Here is a 16213-nt window from a genome sequence, read left to right as displayed (position 1 = left end):
CCATTTCTAAGGTTATCTATCTATCTATCTATCTATCTATCCATCCATCCATCCATCCATCCATCCATCCATCCATCTTATTGCAAAAGTACCTTACAATATATTATCTGCACATAGACTGAACTGTCACCATAAGTCATAAATTTATTTCCTTCCTGAGCCAAAACCTTAAAGATTCAGACTGTACCTGATAATCATATGCGGTGTTCTTGTCTTTGGATCACTCCACGGCATTCAAACAACTTAATCACACAAGATGGACTTTACGTGGGTGATATGGAAAAGTTTAAGGCACACAGAGTGAACAATTAGACCTATGGCGTAATGCCATAAGATAAGACAACACATTCTCACTTTGGATAAGACCAAAGACTCGATCCTGCTAGAGCTAATGTTGCCATGTCAGGTCAAATCCTGTGAGTTGATACAGTCATCATTCGCTGATTTGTCTTAGAGAAATATACACCAATGAACGCAACAATGTATAATTGAATAGACAAATGTCACAGTCTGATGTGATTTTGAGCTAAAGAAAACCGAAGTGGTCTGAGTAGGCAGGGCTATGAGTTTGAAAAAAAAAAAAAATTGCAAATTGAGCTTCTTTTTTTTCTCTCGCAGAACTGAGCGGTGGGATGTGCTTTAAATATCACCGAGACTGTATCTTGACACTCCGATAAGCGATAAGGAGATTAAGATAATGCATGTTTTACCAAGCCTCCTCACAAGACCAGAGCTATAAAAGAAGCTCAAGCGCATTGAAGTAATTCAGTGCGCTTCCTCCGATACCACTGTGCCTTCCTGCTCTCCAGTAGCCAACATGGACTACTCCAAAAACGCAACAGAGAGACCAGAGCCTTTCAAGGCGGAAGTTAAAGGTTAATATGGGCTATTTTAATGTTCTAAAGGTAGTTGATGCACAAACCCCAGGATGATCGCGTAAAGTTGTATGTCTTAATTTTAAACAGGTACGATTCCAAATTGGCTGCAAGGAACTCTGCTGCGTAACGGACCTGGGATTTTCTCTGTGGGGGAAACCAGCTATGATCACTGGTTTGACGGGATGTCCTTAATGACCAGCTTCTCATTCAAGGACGGTTCGTTGAGCAATGAAGCTATTATTATTATTATTATTATTATTATTATTATTATTATTTTATTATTATTATTATTATTATTATTATTATTATTATTATTGCTTTAAATCTTGTGCTCTGCTTTAAATTTTAATATCTTTCTCTCTCTCTCTGCCCTTTCAGGAGAGATGACCCATAGCAGCAGATTCCTCAGAAGTGACACCTACAACTCTAACATGAGTGCAAACAGAATAGTAGTGTCTGAAATGGGGACAATGGCATATCCAGACCCAAGCAAAAACTTTATTGTAAAGTAAGAGCAATTTTTTTTTTGTTTTATTTATTATTACTATTATTATTATTATTATTATTATTATATTGCTCATTCTGTATTTTTGCTCTATAATTTCCTATAACAGAGGTCTGTTTAGCTCTGTTATAGGAACTATAACAGAGTCATTGCTGTGCTCTAATGACAATGATCATAAACAATTGGTATCCGTGAGACTACGACTTTATTTACATTCTTTGACGTTGTTCTGAAAGGTAAAAACATCGAAAGTTTCACACTTCATAAAAGTGACATGACTTTATTCTTCAGGGCGATCACTTTCCTGAACCACACGGTGCCAGACTTTACCGACAATGGTTCTAGCAACATCATAAAATACGGAGGTGACTATTATGCCACTTCTGAAACCAACTACATCCGCAAAATTGATCCGGTTACCCTTGAGACTCAAGACAAGGTAGCCCTACAGGGTCCTCTTTATTGTGAAAATTGCAGTAAGTGAAACATTTTCAACTAATGTTTTTGTTGTTGTTGTTTTTGGATCATTAAGGTAGATTACATGAAGTACCTGCCAGTTAATCTGGCTACATCTCATCCGCACTATGACAAAGAAGGCAATGCCTACAACATTGGAATTTCGATAGCAGAGAAGGGAAAGACCAAATACATCCTGTTCAAAGTCCCCGCTGTTTCACCCAAAGGTAGGTTGTGACATCTTCTGACAACAGAGACCTCGGGGACTACTTTCTCCTTTCAGATTTATTACTTATTTCTTGTCGGCTTCACAATGTAGGCATATTAAATGTGTTATATTACAGTCAACCTTTATTACTCTCTATTCTCGTCTTGTCAAGTTGAGCCGAAGCTTATTTGTATAGCAAACTGAAAACTGAAAAGAACAACAGGAGACCACAGGGTATGAAATCGCCAGTAGCAGTTAAATGTAAAGCACGATCAAGTTAAACAAGTAATAAACAATAAACATTTGTAACTAACACGATGAATGCAAAATATTCCTCTTAATAGGGGCTAAACACAAGAAAATAAATGATCAATAATGATTTGCTGCTGCTGCAGAATTACGTCAAAAAGGGTTGACACAGGTATTAGTCCATCAATGATTGGCTAGCATGTGATAAAGTCTCAGAGCTGGAGGTTAAATGACGATGTAGAGGAACAGGGATGAGGAGAAAGCAGTACAAACGATTCCAACTGAGGTCCAAACAATAATATAATGTGAACCTGGGTTAAGATTGAGCGTTTTGTTAAAGACATCCATTATGTCCAATGCCAAGTACAGTTCACAACTTTTGTGAAAAGAATATTTCTCTTGCCTCATTTTATTCTTGGACTTTGGAAATTATGTATAAACAATTTGCTTGGTCATACATAGCAAAAAATATAAATATGTAAGATCTGGGATCTGTGCCCAGAATCCTAGATTCAAAGGACTATTGAGAAGTCAAAAGTCGTCTGAGTATTTGTTTTCCTGGCCAACGAGCACACACAGTCCTCATGTTATCAGTTCAGAACTCTTAATCAATGTGAGTGTAAAAGTGCAATTGGATTGCCAAATGGATATACAACTTTCACTGTTTGGTAGGTAGGCACCAATGATACTGCATGACGTAGCGATGTAGAATGCTATATGCTGTCACAAGACTGGTCCTAGCACATATAAATGCATTTGATTTACATAGCACATTTCTAAAATACTCCAAGAAAGAAAAATAATAATAATTATCAGTTTTTTGGAAGTTTGTTCAAGATTATATTTAAGGTTTTTAAACTAATATTTCTAGTATTTTAAAGTTTATTCTGTGTGCATTAAGGCAGCAGTGTAAGGTATGAGGACTGGGATGATGTGTTCTATTTTCCTAGTTTTAGTGAGGATGTGAGCAGCAGCATTCTGGATCAGCTGAAGCTGGCTAAGGGACTTTTTAGGTACACCTATGATGACGCTCCTAAAGTAATCAATTCAATTAAAGATAAAAGCATAGAGGATTTTTTTCAAGATCTTGCTGGGGCATCAGTTCTTTAATCCCCAAAATGTTCTTCAGGGGATAGAAGGCTGACTTTGTAGCTGTCTTTGTGCATGTCTGAAAGTTCAGGTCCATCACTACACCCAGATTTCGGGCCTGATCACTAGTTTCTTGATTTAATCACTGAAGCTGTGTCCTGACTCTCGATTGCTTATCATTTCTTACCTTTTATCCAAGTGAAAAAATTCATAACCCATCCATTCATTGACTAGTTCTACGCATCTACACGATACTTGAAATCAAGCGACAGGAGGGATGAGTTTATTATTTGAATTAAATAAAAAGGAACTTTGATCGAAAAGTGGTGTGATTGTAAAATAGACAGGACAAAAGTGGGATTGATTATCAATAAACAGTCACATATGGAAAACATATTTATTCAACTTCCTTTATATTGAATGATGAATTATTCCAAATACAGTCAATTGATGTAAAAATATCAACTGGCTAAGATAATGGCTCCAGGTGTCCATCAGAACCAAAATCCAGTTCAGATAAATCAAAGGAGGCCCCACAGAATGAAAGAATTGGTCAGATGAAATAAGTTTGTCTCCTCAGCTAAACACAATTATTAAATGTGTTTGTCTCATTTTAGACAAAGGCAAGACTGTTCCTGCTCTGAAGAATGTGGAGGCGATTTCCACTGTTTCCTGTCGGTCCCTTTTCACACCGAGCTACTGCCACAGCATTGGCTTCACAGACAATTACATCATCTTCGTCGAGCAGCCTTTCAAGTTGGACATCCTCAAGATGGCCACTGCCTACATGAGGGGAGTCAACTGGGCAAGCTGCATGAAGTTCTGCCCTGATGAAACTGTAAGGAGCTGCATTCTGTTCATATATTTTCCCTAGAGCAAAGTAAAAAAAAACAAAAAAAAAACGTTGCTTTTTCTGCTCATATTATAAACCTTGGAAAAAGTGGGAGGGCATAAGTACGATCCGAACTTTTCCTTAACGTCTTCTCCTTTCTGCGTCAGACTCTGATCCACTTGATCGACAAAAGAACTGGCAAAGAGGTTGAAATGAAATTCAACACTGGGCCAATGGTCATTTATCATCATGTGAATGCCTTTGAAGATGAAGACCATGTGGTGTTTGATGTCATCGCCTACAATGACAGCAAGCTTTATGACATGTTCTACCTGAAAAACCTAAAACATGATGCTAGTTCTCAAAGCAGCGAGTACTCCAAACCAAGTTTCAGAAGATTCGCACTTCCTGTCAAGTCGGACAAGGTACGGTAGGAAAATAAATCTTGAATTTTAAGCTGGAGCTTAAAAATGGCTTGAGATTTCTTACAGTCTGGGCTGTTCTTCGGTTTTGCAGGGCATTAGGGTTGGAGAGAATCTTGTGAAACTCAATTACACAACAGCCAGTGCTGTAAAGGAGAAAGAGGGCAAATGCACATGCCAGTCAGAGGTGCTCTGTGAAGGTAAAGCTAACACCCCGTCATACAGTGCTTTGTAGGTGTACTTGCACTGTACCCGTATACATTGGTTTATGTCATAATTTCCCTGCTGAAGAAAGTTATTCCCAAAACATTCTATCACTACAGATGGACTCTTTTAGCCAGGTCAATTCTGATAAAAAAAAAATGTATAGCACTTGACATTATTTTTTAATTAAAGAGAGCTGAATAAAAAAAAAATGTTTGCCACAGTTATCGAGTTTTCATTTTTTAAAAACAACATTTGACACATTTGCTACCTTGTATTTCTTAATGTCAACCACATAAAATAAAAGTTGTGTTTCATATTGCAATATGACAAAATGTGAAAACATCCAACTGTTTTGGATACCTTGGAGAAGCCCTTTGAATGGACACTCAAACAACGTCAAATCGTAACAGTATTTATTAACTAGTTTATGAGTTTTGTCACTGATTTGCTTTGCAATTCATTCAGCGTTTATATGACCCATTTTCACATGCCAGACACACTTGGCCTGTTTCTGCTGCAGCACTTTATCTTCCCCGCCCATGACTTCCAAGAAACCTCATTTGTTCACCTATTTATTTATTTTGTCTGTACTTTGGAATCTGAGTAAGCTTTGTCCCTGTGCTAAGTTTATCTCCTAGTTTTTTCAGCCTAAATCTGCCTTTAGCGAGTAAAAATTTGTTTGGCTCTATCACATAAACATTGGTTCATGTTTATGTGAACCAATACTGCTTATTGAAGCTTCCAATAAGTACCATCCTATTATTTTCTTCCTTTCCAGATTTTGAATTACCCAGGATCAATTATGATTTCAATGGGACGAAGTACAAGTTTGCCTATGGGAACATTGTGGAAAAATCTGCATTGTCAAAACAGGTAAATTTCCTTTCTTCTTTTTTTATTTTTGATTTGGACGTTGTGTAGTTCAACTTGTAGGAACATCTGGATTTCATATTTCTTTTGGCATACTAGGTTCTCAAGAGAGTTGTGTTCCTTGCAGAATGTTTCACAAAATATGTTTTAAAGGTTTTGGGAAACGGGCTCTTCCTGTCATCGCTGTTTCATTGACGCAGAAAGGAAATTGCAGTTTTAAAAGTACAACTACCTGCTAAGGCATCACAATATCCTTAACGCTTTGATGTCCGAAGACCCTGGTACAAAAGAAATTATAATAGGTCCATTGGGCCCAGTTGTACATTAGACACAATGAAAAATGGAAAAATCAACCTCAATGTACGGCGTGAGATGACGAAGTCTACAAAACACGGATATATCAGCTGTTATCACCATTCAGTGAGATAAGAGTTAAAAAAAAGTAAAGCTGATGAAAACCCAAAGACCTCCCTGCTTTAGTATGTGGAAGTTCAAAATGTAGTTGTCATGCAATGGGGGGTTTATTACAGGGCATTTGTGTTGAACTGAGATAGAGACGTCTCCCAGTTCATCGTATTTCAACATCATGAAAGCTGTCTGAGTCAGCAAAGAGTCACAAGTCCATCTTCCGCAAAAAAGGAATCCTGATTGACTGGAATGGGTGCTTGTATGACTGATAAAAGTCCTCCAACATGTTTAATTCACAAATAACATGTTCAAGACAAGATGGCGGGAAATCTTTAAAGAGAAGCTAGTAGGAACAGAAAAAGATACATTTTGACAAAGTGAACATTAAAACATGTACATAGCTATATAATATCCTTGGACATAAGTAATTAAATAAAGAGTGATCTTGCATTCTTCAAAGACATTAAGATATATTATAAATGTATATGTGAATCCATCTTGTGGTTGATAAGTCAGCAGGGTGTGACATTTAGTCATACATAGTTTATTATTAGAAAAAAGCTAAAAAGTATTCAAAAGTATTCATATTTTGCAAGTTCTTACATTTTTTTGTAATATTAAAAGTACAAACCCCAATATATCTTAAATCAAGTTTGTGGTATAACACACTACACAGTTGTGTGGTGCATAATTGGAATGTTTCGCAGTTTTCAAGCTTCTTACAAGTAGAAATCTGAAAAGTGGGCCAGAATGTGGAGGAGCACCTGGAGGAACAGAATGATGCTGCTACCCCTATTTTTCTTCGTGGGTTTTGTGTGGGGCTGCACAGTGGAGCAGTTGGTAGCACTGTTGCCTTGCAACAAGGAGGTCCTGGGTTCGATTCCCAGCCCAGGGTCTTTCTGCGTGGAGTTTGCATGTTCTCCTGGTGCATGCGAGGGTTCTCTCCGGGTACTCCGGCTTCCTCCCACAGTCCGAAAACAACTTTATTCCTGACGGCATTGTAAAGATCCCTGATCTTTAAAATGCTGTTTATTCACTAAAGTTGTTTAAAAAAGACTCTGATCCCTTCTATTACAATTGAGTTCAATTCTATTTAGTGTATTTATAAAGTACCAACTCTGGCTTCCTCCCACAGTCCAAAAACATGACTGTCAGGTTAATTGGTATCTCTAAATTCTCCCTAGGTGTGAGTGTGTGTGTGCATTGTTTGTTTGTCCTGTCTGTCTCTGTGTTGCCCTGCGACAGACTGGCGACCTGTCCAGGGTGACCCCGCCTCTCGCCCGGAACGTTAGCTGGAGATGGGCTCCAGCACCTCCTGACCCCACTAGGGACAAGGATGTTAGAAAATGGATGGATAAAGTACCAATTCATAACACGTCATCTGATGGCATTTTACAAAAAAAAAAAAAACTTATCCAATCATACATTTATTCCAATCGATCCTAGTAATTAAACAGTGCAGTCAAGGTCAGTTCCTTATTCAAATTGGTTTAAAAAGTTTTTGTAGCAATTCCTCGTGTGGAGCATGCATGCAGCGTCAGTATAGAGGAAATCCTCCCGTTTAGGACTCAACAGAGCTTCCAAGATCTATTATTGCCCAAATAAGTTTTCACTGGTAAGAGTTGCTTCAAATGCTTATTGTTAGACCTGTCGCGATAAACGATAAATCGATTAATCGTACGATAAATTAAAACTATCGACGTCATTTTAATTATCGGCATTATCGTCTCTTCTGGCCTTTTTCTCTTTCTGTTGATGACACTGAATGAAAAAAGGCTCAACTCCGGTGCTCTCCACTGACCCCCCCTTCCTCATTTCCTCAGTGTAAAGCCCAGCGCACACGACACGATCTCAAAGCTGTCGGCTGATTGTCGGCCGTTTTCAAAACCTGACAGACCACACATTAGCCGACAGAAATCCTAGGTCTCTATTTACATCTAATTATTACTGAAGGGCAACATAATATACAGACTTCATAATCTGCACTCTTTTGGTTGAATGCAGTATTTATTTCCACTTTGGCTTTATGTTGTTTAGTTTTTATCAAGTACATTTTTTGTTAATGGAGACTGAGAATCCATTTTGTTTTTGGTTGTTTTGTTTATTTTGTTTATCAGCTCCAGTGTTAAATATTCTTTTGAAAATAAAGTGCATCTATCTTTGGCAGGAAATCACATGCATTATTACGTCATTTCCATTAAATCAGTGTAAAAAGGTCTTCAAACAATATTATCGTTTATCGCAATAATTTTATGAGACAATTAATCGCTCAGCAAAATTTGCTATCGTGACAGGCCTACATATTGTTAACGTTTTTGTTTTTTTTTTCATTTCCATTAGGTTGCAAAATTTGACACAGAGACAAAGACTATGCTTTACTGGAATGGAGAAAACTGCTGGCCATCAGAGCCAGTTTTTGTTCCAAGACCAAATGGAGAGTCAGAGGACGATGGTGAGTGTATGGATAAGCAAAAGTAAACCTGGGCGTTAACACCAGGTTTACAATCCAGAGCACAATCTGCTCTGGATTGTGTGCTCTTAATCTGTGTACATACAAAGACGTGGCAAAAACAGACATCTTTTTGTCACTATACTACTTGGTAAATTGGCATGAATTTAAATTCTAACTCTAATTTGCAGGAGTGGTCCTGTCGTCTGTCATCAACTCCAATCCAGGCCAGTCTGGTTTTCTTGTGATCCTCGACGGAAAAACATTCAAGGAAGTTGCCAGGGCGTATGTCAACGCTGACCTCTACAAGGACATGCATGGAATTTTTATTCCAAAAGGGAACTAATCAACATGCAACATGTTTGAAGTTTACTACAGCCCTCCTCAGCCCCCACATGCTTTTGCCTGACTTTGCATAACCACACACCATCGTTTATCTTACTTCCCCTGTTACCATGACAGCTTATGTGCGGGCTTAAACTGTATCTAAATATAGTAAGCTTGTGAAATGATATTCTCGTGCAATATTATATTGTTTCTGTTTTAGAGATAAATATATGTTCGCCTTGAGCACATGCATGTGTGTATGTATCATTGTTATTGAATATTTACATATTACTCCATTAAAGACCAATGTAAACGCTAAGTTTGGAGTTGTACTACTCATTATCTTACCATGCAGAGATAAGACAGGAACAAGTAAAGGTGATTTTTACAGCCGATCAGAGACCTTGTAATGTTGCTATTATCGCTTACAGCACAAACGTGTCATAACCTTTTTGAAGCTTTTATCAAAAGAAAGATAGGACCATAACAGGTAAGACTAAAATCACATGGAAATCTACAGAGACTGCTTTAAGACAAAATGCTGGAGAGCTGAACAAAAAAGGAAGCGCAGCCCGTGAACTGTTCATGACAACATGTAGAAGCAACCATTTAAACTAAAGAGCAGTGAAATGAAGCCAGGTAGGAGACATTATCTAATTATTTCTCAGACTTGATACCAGAATAATGCTGAGCTCCCTTTTTTTCTCCTCCTAATAAATTAGTGACCTCCTCCTTCTATGTTGTAAAGAATCAGCTGTCAACTCAGTCTTTCAATACGTTTGTAACTTTCTTTCAAAACATAATTAATGCCATAAAACTAGCCTTTATAGCTATTGTATTCTCACAGAATTACTTTTGGTGATGGGTTTTTCAGTCATTGACCTGGAAAGCCTGGCCAATGCCATACTACATTCCACAAAAAGCTAACTGGCCAGTCCTGGGCAATATAAATGAAAAAAAAACTGTTAAATTATTATCTTTGATAAACCATCCCAATCGGTCTGGCTTTCAGGCTGGACACAGAACTAGTACTTCTGAAAGTGCTGAGGTTGAATCAAGATTCAGGCAAACTCACTCTTCTAGTACTATTGCATATAATCCTTGAAGTTGGCAGTTGAGCATGTGGTTTTATCAAAGCTAATCAGCTTGCCCTCCCTGATGCAGTTTTACAATGGCAGAAGTTATTTTTTTATTGAGCTGAAGTACTGTTGCTCTTGATACCCACTATCTCAGAACGCTTCCCAATAATTACCTGCCGGGTTCTCCAAGGATCAAAACTAGGCCCTGTTTTACATGTCGCCTCTGGCAAATGTAAGTAAAGAAATTAGAACTTTAGTGTACAATGGTGTGCAAATGACATACAATTATTCTTATCTGTAAATGTTCCTGGGTTAGAAAGGTGTTTGCTACTGCATATTTAATAGATTAGAATATGTTTAGGATATGTTTTTGATAAGGGTTATTTGTCAGATACATATGGTAAATGGAAAGAATTTATACATGTCATGTCCACCACTCAATGTACTTAACACAACAGACATTCACCCATTTTCACCTAGAAAAACACTGATATGCCTGTGTCCACCCATCGTTGCGTTAGCCCACTAGTCCATCACAGAACACCAAAATAACACAAATGAATCAAAAATATATATAGTTAAAACACCTCATCAAGCATCATGTGACTTTTTTTGACTCGTCATGCTTCAACCCAACTATAAGTGAACATAATCTCATAATTCATAGAGTCTCTAAACAGTTTGTGTCATATGGCTCTTTATTAGTGAAGATTAGGTCTAGCTGACCACCAGAGGGAAGCAGTGACCATGCTATTTCTCCACACCCAAACTTCTCCTCCAGTCATTATATCACCCATGATAACTTAAAAGTGTCAAAGCTGCTGTAAGTAAACTGAAAACATTTCAAAACCGTGAAATGCCTTTTCCGTGGTGTGCCCGAGTTCCTGAAGACAGTTATATATAAAAAAAATCAACATGGCTGCCATCAGTCACCAACACTGCAACAGTTTTGGTCATTAAAACAAATTACACCTGAGTTGCTTTACGGTACAAACATTTTTTTTATCCACAAATATTCTGAGTAATACCTCAAATTTAAAGAGGGAAAAAAAAAATCAGATACCATAATACCACTGAATGAAAGAATTTCACAGCATCAATTTTACAAAGACGTTTTTTGAGAGTGCGTCTTCATATGTTTTGGTTTAGTTATACAAGGCAAAAATACCATTATAGTATTAAAGCTATTTTACTATGAAAAGGTTTATGAGCAGAGTATACAGGCCCAAGAGTCATCCCATCAAAAGTAAATAAATAAATTAATCAGAATCCACGCATGGTTAGATCTGAGTGCAATAAGTAGTGCAATTTCTAACAACAACAAATATCCGTTATACTCCTGGGGCTGCACAAGATCACACGTTAAATTTGAAACAAGACAACATACAAAAATGATTAGAATATAATGCACGGCAGTGTGTTACTGTATGGAGACCAGAAATGTGAAGAATGTGGATTTCAGGGTGAAATTTGTTCGTCACAGACAGCGAAAGGCTTGACGGTAAGAAAAATCTTAGTCCAGAGCGTTTCATCTTCCAAATGTAATTGTAAAACTAACACTAAAAATATTAACAACTCATTACTTATTAGTGCAAAATATTCAATTTTTAAGTGGTGCTGCATTACAAAAATCCTTCACATGGCAAAAAACTATAACTTCATGTGCAGATCTTGAAGAAAAGGTGTTGAAATATTTGAAAAACAACAGCATGACCTCTAATCTGCACGTTGCCTCAGAAGCAGAATAGACCTAAGACTCTACTTTCCAGGGGTTAACAGTGTGTTACCTAATCGTCATTTGAATCAGCTGCGTCTGAGATTACCTAAGGCAGATGGACAAATAGAAAGTCAACAAAGCCAATTAGCTAAACTAGGTCTATGGTCCAGAGGGGGGGAAAAAAAAATCATGCAGAAAATTATTGAGCGCAAGGAAACAGCTGACAGGAGACATTTAGAGAGTGTGCAGTACTTGCAAGAGAAGATGATGAAGTGGAGGAGTGAGTATTTTCAGACCCTGGTCACCTTTTCCTGGGAGTGTTTCAGAGAAATGAGTGCTGGTTGAGTAAAGGCAGAACAAGGGGAAGGTAAACATGCTTAGACTTAGTGGCAACTCTTAAGAATTTGCCTCAAAAAATCCTTAGAGGACCTTTTTCGTTTTGGTGTCTGTTGCCTTCCTTTCTCCACACCTAAGAATTGTGAAAACACATTGATTTTAGTTGCTGACATCATGCTACGCTCACAGGCGACCTAGATCCTAGATCACCAAATGCAGCAAGAAAACTTTGTCCTGCTGGGACGATGGCAGTAGAGGGTTTTCTTGAGTTTCTCTCTTGGTTGCAAACGGTGAGCTGAAAGCTGGAGAATCCTGGGATTATTCTAGACCCCTCAAGTCCATGCTTGGTCCCCATTTCAACTTAGGAGTCTTCAGCTTTAGTCTCCTCTTCTTTCGCTGAATCGCCCTGGCCTTTCTCTGCGTCCACTTCCTCATCCCCTTACAAACAGAAACAGGGACGGTTAGACAAGACGTTTCACGAGTAGGGCACCTTTTCATTCCCATTACATTTCAGGGCCATCTTTTTCCTAGAGAAGGTAGTCTGGTTTGACCTTGATGGAGCTGAGGTAAAGTCAAAATGTGGGAATTTTTATTTGCTCTCAACACTCTGCTTTGAAATAAAGTAGCTTTGCACAGATGCAGCACTGGAAATCTGATATTTGGCTTAATCACAGACAAAACAGTCAGATAAATCCTTGGGTGCCATTCTTTACACTGCGGGGAGGGCACAAGGTGGACATGTGGATAGTTTTTGAACGCACAGGCTTCGATCTGGTACCCATACGCAGATACTTGCATTCCTTTCGTATTTATCATAGAAAGTAACAAAATATTTCCCAATTCTTCAATTCCAGTCCAAATTGCATTCTTAAGTCTCACCAGATTTGTTGATGTTAAGCTGTGCCAGAGTCTGGGACAGGTCAGCGGCCCCCTGCACTCCCGGGTCTCCTGGGATCTCGTGGATGGCGTTCCTGCGGCCGGATCGTCGAGAAGCGATGAAGTCCTCGTAAGTGGCCTCCACATCCGTCATCGCTGGCACGCTTCACCATAGCATTGCCTTTTTACACACACACACACACACACAGCAACAAACCTAATGCTAGCTCCAGGCGCACACGGGTGTAAACGTGTGCAGCATTTAGGTAGGATGACGAAACTCAAGAGAGGTCTCGGAGGTTTTTGGTGAGTAAACGTGTGTGAGGAGGACACATCAGAAGAAAGCGAGACACACTCCAGACGCTCGTTCAATATATCCCTCCCTCCCCTCTTATTTCACAATCTAATCCCTGATTAATCTATTTTAATCTCAGTCCAGGGTACAGGCAACTCTACAGAAATGAACATGTACACTGTGGTGGGGAATGCTGAGGAGAATTTAAAGAAAGACGTTGCTAAACCAATGCAGAGCTCAACTAAAAATGCTCAATCAAAGGGGTAATTAACAAGGAGTCAACTTGCACTCTCTGTTGACATGCCAGCTCTCTGTATCAACCCAGCTGGATGAGGCTGCCCTTTAGCAATAATCAGGCTCAGGCTTTGTTTTCCCTTCTCTGTTTCTTCAAATCTGTCAATCACAGATTTATTTTTACTGTGCCAAACTGGAAATCCTTCTTAAGAAGAAAAAATAACAAAACAACTTTGCAAACTAGAACCACAATAAAAAATAAAAAAAGACAATCAAGGTTTCCTGATTTCTTGCATTGACTCAAAAGAGTCAATGCAAAAAGAGAGAGACATTTCAGAAATTAAAAGAAGAGTGCTGCCTCCAGATCAATCCATGCGCAGCAATAGCCGCAAAGGCTTTGACTGACCAACGCAATATTTGAATGTCTCATCCGCCATCAGCCGAGCGCACTCCCATTCAGCTGTCATTCTCAACATGGTGTCAAAATTGGCAAAACCCAACAGATGCTGTGCGTGCCCAACAGACAGACTGAACACAGCGAAAGGGGGGACACTACAGACAGCATGCAGGAATGTGGAGAGTCAAATCAGGGATGATAATAACCTAATTTGTTGCTCCTGACCTTTCAGAGTCTTTTGCCCTCACTCCAAAAAAAAAAGAATATCCTGTTACATTAAAAATGACACTTTACACAGTTTGAGGCTGACCTGGACACAAATGTAGCTCCAAACTAATGATCAAAGCACAGCACAAGAGCCAAGATGGCCTCTCTGCCTTCTATAGTCCTGACGAAATCTGCTGATCTGTCTTTGAAACCATTTCATTTGCTGTGCTGCCAAACACTGATAGCATTAGTAAAGAGGAGAGTTAATGAAATAGAGACCCAGAATAACTTTCGCCAGCTACTCGATTCCCCACAGAGGCCCAGTCTTATATAGAGCTTCCTGCTGCTGGTGCTCTGGAGCCCAAAGACCCCAACAGCCATTTAATGCTCAGAAAATTTAAAGAAAGTGCTTTTATTCTTTGCTTACAAGTTTATCAAAACCCCTCTAAGTTGTGTTTTATTTATGTATTTCTTTTTACGCTTACACGGATACTATGATTTGAGCTACAGATGATCAAATGCGCTTAGATTTCTTTAAAACAAAAGAAAAGAAAAACTCTTTTGGTAAAGAATTTGACAGCCTAAGGCTGTGCTGTCCTGGGAAATGAACTGTAACACACATCCACAAACACCACTGCGTGAAAATAAATCTTAAGTAGCCGTGACATCTTTCTAAACAGGCCTGCAGCTCATCCAGGCCATTCCCCTCATCTCTAAGGATTCTTGCTTTGGACTTGAGGGCAAGAGCAAATGTCAAAGTCACAGGAATCGCCCAATTACCAAACTTTCGACCCAGCTTTTACCTTCCTCAACACTTTGCCACATGTGCTTTTTTTTTTTTTTTTAACAAATTATACCAATAAAATAAGACTGATGTGACAATTCAGGGGGAATTCAGTGTTGCGGTTACAGCTATCTCTAAAGTCAGTTGTGAAAACAATTAAGAACAGTCTTATCTCCAAGTGGGAATTCAGCTTAGGGCCCCATTCAGCTTTGATCCTGTCAGATCATTTCTATTCATGATAATCCTTTCACAAATTAATATTGCGTCTCTTTTTCAGAACAGTATCTAAATTTGTAACGCACAATATTATTTGATGCTTTCATTCAGTAAAACTCTATACATCTTACAGTTACTCATTTAAAAAAAACCCGATTGAGATTCATTGTTGTGCTTCTTATTTAATGTTCTAAATAATAAAACAAAACGTAGAGTGAGGTTTAATAAATATGCGCTGCTATAAATACCGCGGCACAATCTTGAGTCTCCAGCTGATGTCACTGAAAATAGAACGGCCATCTGCCTCTCTGTTGCTGATGACAAAGACCCCAATCAGGCAGAGGTAGGTCAGTGTCACACAAACGGCATGCAAACTCGTTCTGCGTGCGATTTCTCCATATGCACCCTGTGCATCGTGCGATCCCTGTCGGGATTAGAACTGTACCTTGTCTGGGCTAAACAGATTGCGACTGTTCGCAAGGGTCAGTCACTTCCAGCCTGAGTCCGTGCACCTCGGTTCATCTACGAGAGTTCGTGGCGTGAAGCTGAAGCAAGGCTGATTTTAGTTCCGGGCGTTTGTTTCAAAATAAAATCCACGACAAACTTATGTTTGTGGATCACCTTATTTGTGCAAAAATGTGAGCTAAGGCGTGGAAGCTGTGCAAAAACAGAGAGCTAAAAACAAAGTCCCAAACTGTGTAAGACTGCTATAAGACTCTTCCATTGGCAACTTTTGAAAGGGGCGATATAGCTCACTGCTCAGGGTGCCATTGTGTAAGGGGGCAGCCCCAGCACTTATAAAACATTGTTGCTTTTTCCTCATAAAATTTCTCGTCAGTTTTTGTGATTTCCAGTGAACGGGCTCTGGGTGCCCCCTTGTGTTGTGTATTATGAAAGCACCGTAGAATGGGGGCTGACTGTGAAGTTGTCAGGTGATTCCAGATAGCAACACTCTTTTTAGATAATATGCTCAACAAACATTCTAAAAATAAATAAATAAATAAATAAAAACTCATAGTGAGATTCATGATTTTGTGATTCTACTTTTGAAATTCCCTCCAAAATATTTTTTGATTCTGCCTCTTGGCTTTTAAACAACTTTACATTAGCGCAAGCATCAAAACCACAATGTATTTGCTGTTCAAACTGGGACTGAATTATTTGCCAGTACT

At 38.8% G+C, this 16213-nt stretch overlaps 2 protein-coding genes across 4 annotated transcripts; one reads left to right on the top strand and one right to left on the bottom strand.

Moving 5' to 3' along the window:
• Positions 1–648: 648 nt before the first annotated feature.
• On the top strand, positions 649–9219 carry LOC102218318 (beta,beta-carotene 15,15'-dioxygenase-like). The gene is made up of 11 exons (XM_014474010.2): positions 649–875; positions 966–1094; positions 1257–1386; positions 1675–1822; positions 1916–2066; positions 4003–4223; positions 4385–4642; positions 4734–4839; positions 5625–5719; positions 8465–8576; positions 8765–9219. Exons 1-11 carry the CDS (start codon positions 818–820, stop codon positions 8917–8919), a joined length of 1563 nt encoding a protein of 520 aa, XP_014329496.1. The 5' UTR covers positions 649–817; the 3' UTR covers positions 8920–9219.
• Positions 9220–10656: 1437 nt separating this feature from the next.
• LOC102219602 (cAMP-dependent protein kinase inhibitor alpha-like) lies at positions 10657–15583 on the bottom strand. Of its 3 annotated transcripts, none has more exons than XM_023326389.1 (3): positions 15290–15583; positions 12912–13089; positions 10657–12470 (listed from the first exon to the last, which is right to left on the bottom strand). In XM_023326389.1, the coding sequence occupies exons 2-3, from the start codon at positions 13060–13062 to the stop codon at positions 12394–12396; spliced, it is 228 nt and encodes a 75-aa protein (XP_023182157.1). In that variant the 5' UTR covers positions 13063–13089; positions 15290–15583; the 3' UTR covers positions 10657–12393. The 3 variants fall into 3 exon arrangements, with proteins under 3 accessions (XP_023182157.1, XP_023182158.1, XP_014329500.1); XM_023326390.1 differs by having other exon boundaries at positions 15487–15583; XM_014474014.2 differs by having other exon boundaries at positions 12912–15583.
• Between the last annotated feature and the right edge of the window lie 630 nt (positions 15584–16213).

Source organism: Xiphophorus maculatus, chromosome 21 (assembly GCF_002775205.1).
Source record: "Xiphophorus maculatus strain JP 163 A chromosome 21, X_maculatus-5.0-male, whole genome shotgun sequence".
In the NCBI taxonomy this organism is placed as follows: Eukaryota; Metazoa; Chordata; class Actinopteri; order Cyprinodontiformes; family Poeciliidae; genus Xiphophorus; species Xiphophorus maculatus.
This window is presented reverse-complemented; position numbering and strand designations above follow the sequence as displayed.

Excerpts from the sequence above, each read along its gene's own strand:
- LOC102219602 (XM_014474014.2), bottom strand. The coding sequence starts at position 13,062 with ATGACGGATGTGGAGGCCACTTACGAGGACTTCATCGCTTCTCGACGA. Across the intron at positions 12,471-12,911 it reads GCTTAACATCAACAAATCTG|GGGATGAGGAAGTGGACGCA; the intron begins GTGAGACTTAAG and ends TCTGTTTGTAAG.
- LOC102218318 (XM_014474010.2), top strand. The coding sequence starts at position 818 with ATGGACTACTCCAAAAACGCAACAGAGAGACCAGAGCCTTTCAAGGCG. Across the intron at positions 876-965 it reads TTTCAAGGCGGAAGTTAAAG|GTACGATTCCAAATTGGCTG; the intron begins GTTAATATGGGC and ends AATTTTAAACAG. Across the intron at positions 1,387-1,674 it reads AGCAAAAACTTTATTGTAAA|GGCGATCACTTTCCTGAACC; the intron begins GTAAGAGCAATT and ends TTTATTCTTCAG.